The sequence below is a fragment of the Solanum verrucosum genome, unplaced genomic scaffold, assembly GCF_900185275.1.
Source record: "Solanum verrucosum unplaced genomic scaffold, falcon-dt-bn FXZP01000183.1, whole genome shotgun sequence".
Lineage (NCBI taxonomy): Eukaryota > Viridiplantae > Streptophyta > Magnoliopsida > Solanales > Solanaceae > Solanum > Solanum verrucosum.
The window spans coordinates 1,908,121-1,920,546 of NW_026020430.1; the positions used below are offsets into that span (position 1 = coordinate 1,908,121).

Here is a 12,426-nt window from a genome sequence, read left to right on the forward strand (position 1 = left end):
GCGAGTGAAGAAGAAGAGATTCTCCAGGATGTTAAACCAAGCCAACACTTTTATATTGTGCCACTTCTACAACATCAGCCAAACCACTTCTCCACGGGTCCTTTCAGAGAGATATCCTGAAGTGAGGTCATTCCCTTTTAGCTGTTTTACCACCCCTAGATTGCCCAGATAAATGATGAGCATGCATCATACTTCATCGTGTTAAAATTTATCAATCAATGGTTGGATCTTTCATGAGTTCTCCTCCCGCAGTATACCTGTGTCATTTACTTTGAAATGAAGATTGTATTAGCAGCTTAGCAAACATTTCTCTTTTCATATACAGTAGTATCTAACAACCATGAAAAAAAGATATAGAGCAAAGATAATTCTGAATTCATTTATGAATCAGTAAGTGGAACAATAGATGGATCTGAAACCAAATACAGTCAAATCGCCAAACACCAAACAGGAATGAGAATTCTCAAGCATGTCTGAATTCCATATAGGATGGTAACCAGAGAAAAAATAGAAAAAATCTTACTTGGTGTATTTGCAACAATAGTGCAACATTTTATCAACATCTCCTTCATTCACATAGCATCCCTCCATAGAAAGGGCTCCCTTCATGTGGTCGTCGAGGGTTTTCCATCGACTTAAAATTTCAACAATTCCGTTTAGCTATTCAACAATGAAAGAAAACAGAGAATTCGGAAGCTAACATATAAATCAATCAATTATGATCCAATTCCAAACTAGGTGGTGTCCGCTATGGGAATCCTCCATATCCGGTGCGCTTACATTCCATTCCAACAGTACCAGAAGGTAACATCAGTTTAGAAAAAGAAATGCGGACACTAGTGAGGAAAATTCTTTTATCTTCAACAAAAAAATAAAAAAATACTTCTGAATATATGTGAAAAGGATACAGCAAATGTTCTTGCTGTTAATTTGGTGGAACTTCTATGGTCTTCGCTGGAATCATCAACATTGTAGATAAGAAGTTCATCCTCAACCACCTCTGACTTGCTTGTGAGAACTGAGACATGCTGGTGCAGATTTGACGGATCAGTTTTTTGAATTCGCACCAGCAACCTTGCAAGAATGCTCCAAATTGCACTCCGTGCTTCAATATCATCAGAAGCAAAAGGAAACACACCAAGTAGACCCTGTAAGAAAAGTGTGTCTGAAAAGATCCAAGTGTCATTACTGATTCGATAAATTGAAATAAACTAAGGCCAAAAAATTCAGGCTAGCATATGTTGGTGTAATTATGAACTCACCCTGTGATATCTCTAAAGCCAGATCAGTTGCATCAGTCAGAATATTTGCTGTCAAAACTGAAGCAGTAACACAAGAGTTGGCAAACTGCAGGCAATGCATATATTAGGAAATAGCCTCTGCTTAAGGACTCAAATATTGCAGTAATATTTCTGCACTACCTTATTCTTCTTCTTTTTGGGGGATAAAGTTCTATGCAGCCTACTTTATTGTTTACTTCCACATTTTGTTCTCTCAAGTTGTTTGATAGATGCATAATAAGGGAAACTGTGCTTTCACTGATCTTTGGCTCAATTTGAGATACGTAAGGATAAAAATGAGAAGGTTCTGCAAGCTGTTAACAGCATACCTCAGCTTTATCTGGATGCTTGATCAATTGAACAAGTAGTTGGAAGAGTTCCTTGTTTGAGCAGATTTCTTGTGAATAATCATCAATGACTGAAAGCGCTTCAACAGTCTGGAGAATCGAATCTAGAATGGAATACCTGATGTAGCACATAGCCACTATATCAGTTGATCAGTGAACTGCAACCACAGAGGTTCACCACAATGATAATTGAAAGGAAAGCCTCATGCATGGGCATGAGGGGGGAAGGAGGATGACTGCAAAAATGATGAGCTGTAATCTGTTTCTATGTTATATAATTCCCAATTCTTGCACAGAGAAAACCTAGTAATGTGAACTCCAAAAAGTAGAAAATCTATTCACCACACACGATACGAATAATGTTTAACATAGAAAAATATTAAAGAGAAGTACAACATGCCAAGGAATAAAGTCCTGAAGAATTGTGGCACAATAATCAGCAATCATATTAGCAGAAAAAAAAATTAGCAGTGAATGGAGAATAAATTAAACTACTCCTAGAAAAGGCCATCCCAAGATAAGAAAAGACCAGACCTTTCAGGTGATCTTTCTTCAGGGGTTAACTTGCTTATCTCAACAGATAGGAGATCAACCAGACTCCGTGGGAGACCTAATTTTATCAGCGGTGGTAGCAGTATTGCAACCACATCCTGCTTACTTTCTGCTATTGCTAAGAGAAGATTAATGCTCTGTAGACATGAAAAAATTACATCAGATGCAAATACTGAGCAATAGCAGAATAGAAAGCAGCACAAAGGCCATTAAAAAGAATAATAGGAGAACATTTCAGAAGGACAAAAGATGGTATTAGATCTCTTTCAACAAAATTAACAGATTAGGAACTTAATGACTTTATCTATCGGACAGATACTATTTCCAGATACCATCCTCGAATTGCATTTGATTCAAAGACAGTTGCTATGCCACTAACCATAAAATAATTTATATTACAAAAAGAAATTCAACCCTTTCGCAACTCCTAGAGAAGTTATTGGTAGAAGTATTTGGAAGTGTGTCATCTATGAATCAGTGATGGTAAAAAAAAATGATGATGGTGACACCAATAACAGTGAGTATGCTACTTTAGCATCAAGTTTGTCTTTGGAAGGAGACATTTATTTGATATAGGGTGAAAGTCAGAGAAATACAAACAAACGCCATATATACTCATCCAATAAGGAACATATATACCACTTTTTAAATTGCAAGACCCAGATTCAAGAAAGTCAGAAGCAAGCTAGAGAGACAATACTGAAAAATGAAAAGCTACATGGAAAATTGAAGTGAGTCATTGCTACCTTCTCAAGAAGCTGAATGTTCAAAGTGTTCTCTACAATCCATAAAATACGACATAAAATATGTTCAGGTTGCAGTGCTTCTGCCAAAAAACCACTTTCGTTGCTTGGAAGAAATAAAGTTATCAGCCTGTAGGCAATGCCAACTATAAGAAAATTTGATCGAGATAAAGCAAAGGCTACAGGAAACTATGATGCATCTTATCACATGTTCTTAGAATAGAAAACAAACTCCCATACATTACTATACTGAACTGGGATCATCAAGTCAACGGTAGAGGACTTTCACAGTGACATAATGTGGGTTGCAATTTTATAAAAAAGTAATACTTAACAGTAACAAACATAACGATGATTCCAGATTAACAGTAACAAGCATAAGAATGATATCCTCCATGATAGCATTGTAATATAAATATTACTACCATTTATATTGCCCCCAATTCCCCAATCCCCCAAAAGAAGGTTGAAAGAAAAAACAGTGTGGGCTAAGTTATACTCCCTCAGTAAAGTTACTGATATTAGCAACAAGATAAAAAATATCAGGGCAGAATCAGTAACTAAATTCTGTCATAAAATAATATTATACCGGCATGCTTCACAGAGACATGCTGTGTCATCTAGAAACAATTGTTGCAGTACTGCTCCAATCAGACCATCTGTAGTAGTGATTTTTTTCCGTGAGACATCATGGCAAGCTAGGTTCCCAATAATACCAAGGTTAATTTCCTGTTTACATGTAATGACTTCATCAAACCATCTCTCAAGTTGAGTCATCAGAATACCTAAATATAATGAAGTAAACCTCCAAAAAGAAGGATCCAACAGAAGAATAAAGGAAGACTTACAGTAATCCGAACAGATTTTGAGACCATCAGAGTCGCCAAAAGCACTTCAAGAGCAAAGTTTTCAACCTGCACATAGAACTTAATCATCCCTCTAAAGACTTGAGTAGTGAACATGTGCATATGGAAGGCTATCTTCCCAATAAGCATATTCAACCCCCCTGACCCTTGATCCTCTTTTTCTTTGGATAAGTTTATAGAGCTTTGATCATCCAAATGGGAAGTTACTTTCCTAAGCTGTTGGAAGCTCTTCTCTAATTTGTATATACAGCAGGGTACACCAAGCACCAACCATCTGAAACGGAAAAATTGGATGCCAGTATCTACAGAAGAAACCTCGTCTTCTTTCCTGAAAATATTCTCAATGACACAAGAATTCCAGTGTCTACGCCTAGGCCTAAGTCTCTTCAGACAGAATAAATGCTTCTTAACCAGAGCTTCAACTAAGAAACTGGAAGGCCTCTTTTGCAAAGCCTTCAAAATGCCCCTGATTGTATAAAAAATTCTTATCACAACTATTAAAAATACACAAGGAACCTCATCTTCTTTCCTGAAAATATTCTCAATGACATAAGAATTCCAGTGTCTACGCCTAGGCCTAAGTCTCTTCAGAATAAATGCTTCTTTACCAGAGCTTCAACTAAGAAATTGGAAGGCCTCTTTAGCAAAATCTTCAAAATGCCCCTGATTGTATAAAAAATTCTTATCATAACTATATAAAAAAAATACACAAGAAACCTCCTCTTCTTTCCTGAAAATATTCTCAATGACATAAGAATTCCAATGTCTACGCCTAGGCCTAAGTCTCTTCAGAATAAATGCTTCTTAACCAGAGCTTCAACTAAGAAATTGGAAGGCCTCTTTTGCAAAGCCTTCAAATTGCCCCTGATTGTATAAAATACTCTTATCATAACTATAAAAAATACAGAAAACTTCTGCTTTTATTCTTAGGTAAATATCAAAAACAGAAAAGAATGGGTGAAACAACCCACTCTTCCTCCAGCCAACCGAAAAAGATCAAGTTCCTAGACAAGTAGAAGTTCTAAATACCATGAATTCAGCGTGAGTTTTACTAGCTGCTAGATCCCATAAAATACAGCCAAACTCTTCCCAAGCCTCTTCTCCTACTGCCACATCCTCACGCTCATTTTGACAATAGAACTTGTCATCTACTGATTGTTTGACAAAAGTTTCAACATTCTTCATATTTTCAGACTCATCAATAGACCAACTCTGGCCTTCTTCATTCTCAGGTGGAGAAGATGTGGTTATCTTGCTTCTCTCTCCATGCTTCACATTTTTTTCTGGTAGGAGCTTCCGGATCAAAGATATTATATAAGCAGGATCAACTGTGGTTGTTATATCAAATAGCTGCAGAATAAATCATAATGCCTTGAGAGAAGAAGCCAAACAAATTGAAAAAAGAATCTAAAAAACAAATGCAGGCATAATCTATCAAAATCTTTTGAGCAAGAAGTAACAAGTTTCTGACATAAAATATAAAGAAAAAATAAGAACACGCAAGTAATAAGTAGCAGTCTTCTATTTATGTGATGCACAAGCATTGCTAAACCAGCAGTCAGAAAGACTCAACATGCAATATTGGTCAATCTTCCACTTGTCAATGTTAAGCATGAGTAAGAGAAGTTTCAAATGGGTTACAGTTAGTGCCTCTGTATTTGGAGCTTCTTACAACCAACCAGATATTCCTGGATTCCAATAATTTATCGAAAAGGCCAATTTTGTATATATAGTCGTTAAGCTTTTAGCTGATGTACCAACCAAAAAAACCTTCACTTAACCACATAGTTCTTTGTTGTTGCCCTAGTAGTGCAAGTAACAAAGATGAAACATTCTCTTTGTGCAGTTTTCCTTTCTCACTACACTAATGCAAGGATTGTTGTCAGTCTAGAAGTATCTATCTTTGAAAAAAAAAGTTGATTAGCATTAGGGGCCAAAAGTCTAATAAGGTCGTCATCAACATAATATGAGTCAAAATTGGTAAAACATAGACAAATTTTGATGAATTTCCCTTCATTTCAAAGACATAATCCAGCAAAAGTGCAATAATTTTTCCTCACAAAGGCGAACAGGGTCAAGTAATATCTTTTTTTTTTATAACCGAGAAATCCGTCTGTGACCCGCCCTTAGGACCAATCACAGCCTTCTACACTCGGTGGATAATGGCCCCCCCCTCTACCCTTCTCCACTTAAATACCGGGCTTCTCTTTGCGTGGTGTGGGGCCTGAACCTGTGACTTAAGCCACAAATCCTCCACCTTTTTCCACTCGAGCTAAGCCTTGGGGGCAACCGGGTCAAGTAATATGAAACGGAGGAAGTGTTAAATTATAGAAGAAAACAATGAGTCCTTTGTCAATCCAGCAAAAGTGGAATCATTTTTCCTCACAATATATCAGCTTCTAGATATGGAGTTAGCAGGAATTGAGTACGCGGATGACATCATTTCAAGCAGATTCATTACATGATGCATTAGCTATTGCATAGAAAAATAAATAAAGTAAATAAATTGCAACAAACGCAAGTCTCCCACGAGTATTAACCAATAGAACCCTAATTAATTCAAATCTCAGACTATTTCTTGAATTTCAGAGAGAGAATTGGAACTTTCTGGAATCTTATTATTCAGTTACAACTGAAAATGAAAATGAAGAACTTCTACTTATATACATCATGCTTTTGTAACAACCTAACAGACTTAACAGAAAAAGAATTAAAGCTACTAATGGTATTTCATAATTAACTAACTATCTAATCGGTCACTATCTTCAATATTCCCCCTCAAGCTAGATGTACTGAAAACATTCAGAACACCTAGCTTGGCAAGCAAAAAATCATGTTGAGACCTGCCTAGAGCCTTAGTTAACAAATCAGCTTGTTGTTCTTTGGTGTTGATATAACTTGTATTAATTAGACCTTGTTGAATCCTTTCACGTATAAAGTGGCAATCTATCTCGATGTGTTTTGTCCGTTCATGAAACACAGGATTTGCTGCTATTTGTATAGCCGCCTTGCTGTCGCAATGAATGGTAACAGGATTATCTACATTCAACCCCAGTTCCTTGAACAAATTAGTTACCCATACTACTTCAGCTGTTAATGTTGCTAAACTCCTGTACTCTGCCTCTGCTGAGCTCCTGGAAACAGTGTTCTGCTTCTTGGATTTCCAAGATATCAATGAATTCCCATACTTCAATAAGTATCCAGTAATAGATCTCCTGGTATTGGGGCACGCAGCCCAATCTGCATCACAGAAGCCAGTGAGCAGCAACTTTTTTCTTGCACTCATAAGCAAACCTAAACCTGGTGCAGCCTTGATATATCTAACCACTCTCAAGGCTGCATTCCAGTGAGACACCTTAGGTTTCTGCATGAATTGACTTAGACATTGAACTGAGAAGGCTATGTCAGGCCTAGTATTGGTTAGATAGAGCAACTTCCCAATCATTCTCTGATATCTGGTTATATCCGCAAACAATTCATCAGTATCATCTTGAATGAAATCTGCATTTGTTAGCTTTACATTGCACTCTAATGGTGTTGAAGAAGGCCTTGCCCCTGTTAGTCCAGCATCAGAAATTAACTCCAATGCGTATTTTCTTTGATTCATGACAATTCCTTGTGTTGATCTGCAAAACTCAATGCCGAGGAAATATTTCAGTTCTCCCAAATCCTTAATCTTGAAATGGTGATGTAGAATTTGCTTAGTTTCTTGTATCAGCTTATAATCATTCCCTGTAATCAATAAGTCATCTACATATACAAGTATAATGACCAAAGTTGAACCCTTCCTTTTAGTGAATAGGGAATGATCCAGTTGACTTTGTATATATCCTGAGTTTGTCAATGCATCTGTTAACTTGGCATTCCATTGCCTGGAAGCCTGCTTAAGACCATATAAAGATTTGATAAGTCTACAAACTCGATGCTCCCCCTTTCTAGTAAAGCCCTTAGGCAATTCCATGTACACTTCTTCCACCAAGTCACCTTGCAAAAAAGCATTAAACACATCCATTTGGTATATCATCCAATTTTCAGCTGCTGCAATAGCAATTATAGATCTCACAGTGACCATCTTCACTACAGGTGAAAATGTTTCGTGGTAATCAATTCCTTCTGTTTGGCTGTATCCTTTAGCTACAAGCCTAGCTTTAAACCTGTCAACTTGACCATTAGCTTTGTATTTAATTTTGAACACCCACTTACAACCTATTGCACTCTTTCCTGATGGCAGTGGCATGACATTCCAAGTTCCGTTATCCTCTAATGCACGGATTTCCTGCTTCATGGCTTCCACCCATCGAGGATCTTTAACAGCCTCTTCATATGTTCGTGGTTCTGTATCAACTGATATAGCACTCAAATATGTTTGATACGTAGGAGACAACTTCCTATATGTCATATAGGTAGCCAGTGAGTGTGGTATAGAATCTGTCACAGTTGCAGCATAATCCTTCATCCACAATGGAGGATGAGACACCCTGGTGGAAGTTCTATGTGGTACAACATGTTGAACACCTTGTTCATCTTGGTCCCTAACCAAAACATCCACATCATCAACTTCAGGATCCACCAATGGAGCAGGTTCTACCAATGGAACAGGTTCAGTCATCATTAAATCATGTTCTGACTCAGCTTGCTGTGTGGTGTTTTCTACAGCATGATCAGCATGCCCATGAATATGAGTGTCATGTAGCGTAGTATCATCGACAAACAGCTCATGGCCGGTAAAAATTGGTATATGCTCATCCTGCTGCACTTTGTTAAATGGAAAGACATTCTCTTTGAAAACAACATCTCTGCTCACTATAAACCTTTTCAAACTCAAGCTATACAACAAATACCCCTTCTGAGTAGGTGAATAACCCATCATGACACAAGTATAAGCTCTAGGAGAAAACTTGTCATCCTTGATTAACTTAGTTGCATAGCACAAGCAACCTATTGTCCTCAGATGATCAAGTTTAGGTTTGGTCCCGTGGAAAATTTGGTAAGGGGACTGCCCTTTCAAAACATCAGTAGGCATCCTGTTTATAAGGTACACAGCAGCTATTACACATTCACCCCAAAACCTTATGGGAATGGAACCTTGAAACCTAAGAGCCCTTGCTACTTCAAGTATGTGTCTATGTTTTCGTTCCACCACTCCATTTTGTTGTGGGGTGTGTGGACAACTACTCTCATGAATAATCCCTAAAGATGAGAATAAAGTGTTGCAATCTTTGTTAAAAAACTCAGTTCCATTGTCAGATCTTATTCGTTTCACCTGCTTGTTAAACTGATTACCAACCAGTGCAAGAAAAGATTTTAATACAGCAAAAACATCACTTTTGAATTTCAGTAAAAACAACCAAGTCATCCTTGACTTATCATCTACAACAGTCAAGAAGAATCTGAACCCCTCATGTGTAGCAAATTTATATGGCCCCCATACATCTAGATGAATAAGATCAAATATATCATTTGTAGTAGACAAACTAAGTGGAAATGGAAGTCTCGTCTGTTTTGCCAAAGGGCAGACTGAACAATTGTCACAAACTTTTACATCAAAGTTTTTTTCTACTAGAGATAATTGTTTCAACACCTTGATAGAGGGATGGCCCATCCTGTTATGCCACAGCATGCAACCTGTATCTCCTGCCTGTGTCATCAGTACTTTGCTATCATCACTAGCTGAATTTTCACGAAACTGATTTGAGAAGTAATACAGACCTTCTATCTCCTTACCAATCCCCTTCACCTCTCCATTGAAGAGGTCCTGAAAAACACAGAATTCAGGAAAGAAACATACAGAACATTGCAGCTGCCTAGTCATTTGAGATACTGATAATAGGTCATATTTAAAATCAGGCACCACCAATACATTGTCTAACTTTCCACAGCTTCCTGAATGTGTGACTAAAGTAATTTGACCATTAGGCAAATGTACTCCTCTACCTACATTCTTATTAAAGTCATCGACATTATCCAAACTAGCAAGAGTTGAAGTCATATGACATGTCGCCCCTGAGTCAATTATCCAATTAATTCCACTTTTAAATGCATTCGGCTCATTCTTAGAACTAGCACTCATGACTGCTACGCAATCTTCATTTTGTGGTAATAAAGAACAAACTGTTACATTATGGAAGTTACCTGCCATATTGGCTATCTCTCTAGGCTTCTCATCCTCATTCAACAACTTCATTATCTTTTGATATTGACTGGGAGTGTAATCAGACCTTGCAGCAAAGGCCTGCAAATTAGCATGAATTGAATTGAAATCATGAGAACTACCTTGTGCATACGTTTGTCCTGCATTGACTGCCCCAAAGACATCACTTCCTAAGTCTTCATCAACCTTCTCCAATTGTACATTATTGGCAACATTCTTCCCTTTGCCTGAATTCATTCCTCTAGCTGGATTAGTGTAGCTCTGTTCTCCACCCTGTTCTGACACTTTCTTTTTGAATTTCCAATCAGGATATCCAATCAGCTTAAAGCAATTTTTCTGAGTATGACCATATATTTTACAATGATCACAAAACAGATTCCAATTTACTTTTTTCTTTGTTCTCCCATTGTACTCACCCTTGCCACCATCATATCGTGTGTCTTTAGAATAATTTCCTCTTCCTGCATATAATGCAGCAGCTTCTATCACATCTCCAGCTGTACGCATACCTGAGGTAACTCGTTGACTTTCGTCTGAGATTATCATGGCATAAGCCTTGCCAACACTTGGCAAAGGGTTCATCATCAAGATTTGGCTGCGTGCGTGCCCATACATTTCATTCAAACCCATCAAAAAAGCAAACAGACGCAAATACTGAATGTGATCCACATAAACTCTAGATCCATCACAATTACATGAAGGCGGGGGCACAATTGCATCAAATTCATCCCACATCAATCGCAATTTGGTAAAATATGCTGAAACAGTTGAATTACCTTGGTGAATTGTGCAAATTTCCCTGTGCAATTGATAGATTCTTGATCCATCGATTTTGTCAAATCTCTCTTTTAGATCTACCCATACCATTGCAGCATCCGATGCGTAAACGATCCCACTCAGCAACTCCTTCGACACTGTGTTCATTATCCAAGCGAGAACAAACGCGTTGCATTTCTCCCATTGCTCTGCTAGCTCTAAGGTATAATCGTTTCTCTTACAGGTTCCAAGGACAAAGCCCAGCTTACTCTTCGCCCTCAGGTTGATTAACATAGATCTACTCCAGAGTGAGTAATTCTCAGCTCCGGTAAGTTGAACTGTGGTCAAGATACTACCAGGAGTATCTGACGGATGAAGATAAAGAGGATGATTCCTCTTCGACTCAACTATCGCAAGTGTTTCCGGTACTTCGATCGCAACTGCCGATTCCTCAGTCGAAGCAGGCATTGTTGCATCAATGGATGAACTCCAGAATCGAATCGTCAAATTGAATCAAACAATTGTTGATTCACCGCTCTGATACCATCTTGAATTTCAGAGAGAGAATTGGAACTTTCTGGAATCTTATTATTCAGTTACAACTGAAAATGAAAATGAAGAACTTCTACTTATATACATCATGCTTTTGTAACAACCTAACAGACTTAACAGAAAAAGAATTAAAGCTACTAATGGTATTTCATAATTAACTAACTATCTAATCGGTCACTATCTTCAATACTATTCAAAGACACAGTATTAACATGAATTGGTATATTTCTGGGTGATGAATACATTTTCATGGATTACCTCACCGGAAGGAGCAGGAGGGTGATGAGTACTGCTCTGAAATTCTTGTTCCGGTGCTTCTTCGTTATGTTCAGAGGGAGATTCCGGTGGAATTGACATGCCGTAGCTAGTAGAGACTATAAGCTAGGGTTTTCGCGCTCTTTTATCCTTCTTTTTCCCTTTTGAATGGCTGAATTGAGGAAAGACAGCTTATATAGTACCTGATAGAGTATTGCATTTTTACATTTGATTATACAGTGGTTAATTACGTATTGTTTTTTGGGATCAAGATATAGAGTAGACTAACCATTTCCCTTATTCAAATACTATATAATTCCAATCCAATCTCACATATATATAATTTTTTATAATTGTGATGTTCAAACCAGCTTGCATGCACAGATAAAAAGAATTTAACTAGTATTTTATCTTTACTAAAATTGAACATAAAGACTTCTTGATGTCCAACCTACTTCATTGACCACAAGAGCACACCTTTGGGTGTCTATCTCATACAGTATAATTACTTATCCGAACGTTTTTAGATTTATTAGATTTTCATATGAAGCAAATTTTCTTACCCTCAATGGTTGCGTTGAAAATGACTATAATTATGCGCCTTACTTTTAATGCGTAATTTTCATTTACATTTCGCATTAAGAAATTGCTTGAATTGGCCGTCAATACAAGGACAAATGGATCGGTGATTCACTATTCAAAAGACAACATTAGTAATCAGTATTCATATATGGACTGATAATGATCTCAGGGGCGGAGCTATTACGTGTCCACCTTCATCGGAAAAAAATGTCATAAATACAAGTAAAATAATATACAAAGTGATTAAATAACATATTTTGGACACCTTTGAGTTTGACATAACAGGTTGTTGTAGCCTAGTGCTGTCAGGCAACTCAAATGAGCTAGTACTCACGTCTTCGA

General features: G+C 37.4%; 1 protein-coding gene across 3 annotated transcripts; it reads right to left on the reverse strand.

The window, feature by feature from the left end:
- Positions 1–229: 229 nt before the first annotated feature.
- LOC125808026 (uncharacterized) lies at positions 230–11,678 on the reverse strand. 3 transcript variants are annotated; one of them, XM_049487798.1, is made up of 10 exons: positions 11,506–11,677; positions 4,818–5,138; positions 3,771–3,836; positions 3,512–3,651; positions 2,926–3,052; positions 2,162–2,316; positions 1,610–1,745; positions 1,263–1,347; positions 909–1,165; positions 505–660 (listed from the first exon to the last, which is right to left on the reverse strand). In XM_049487798.1, the coding sequence occupies exons 1-10, from the start codon at positions 11,602–11,604 to the stop codon at positions 520–522; spliced, it is 1,527 nt and encodes a 508-aa protein (XP_049343755.1). In that variant the 5' UTR covers positions 11,605–11,677; the 3' UTR covers positions 505–519. The 3 variants fall into 3 exon arrangements, with proteins under 3 accessions (XP_049343756.1, XP_049343755.1, XP_049343757.1); XM_049487800.1 differs by having other exon boundaries at positions 11,511–11,668; XM_049487799.1 differs by lacking the exon at positions 1,263–1,347 and having other exon boundaries at positions 230–660; positions 909–1,148; positions 11,506–11,678.
- Positions 11,679–12,426: the final 748 nt, after the last annotated feature.

What these genes read in the sequence shown, in the direction of transcription:
- LOC125808026 (XM_049487798.1), bottom strand. Translation starts at nt 11,604, where the DNA reads ATGTCAATTCCACCGGAATCTCCCTCTGAACATAACGAAGAAGCACCG. An exon ending in GAAGAAAGATCACCTGAAAG is followed by an intron (nt 1,746 to 2,161) that starts GTCTGGTCTTTT and finishes GTGCTACATCAG; the next exon opens with GTATTCCATTCTAGATTCGA. An exon ending in AGCATCCAGATAAAGCTGAG is followed by an intron (nt 1,348 to 1,609) that starts GTATGCTGTTAA and finishes CATTGCCTGCAG; the next exon opens with TTTGCCAACTCTTGTGTTAC.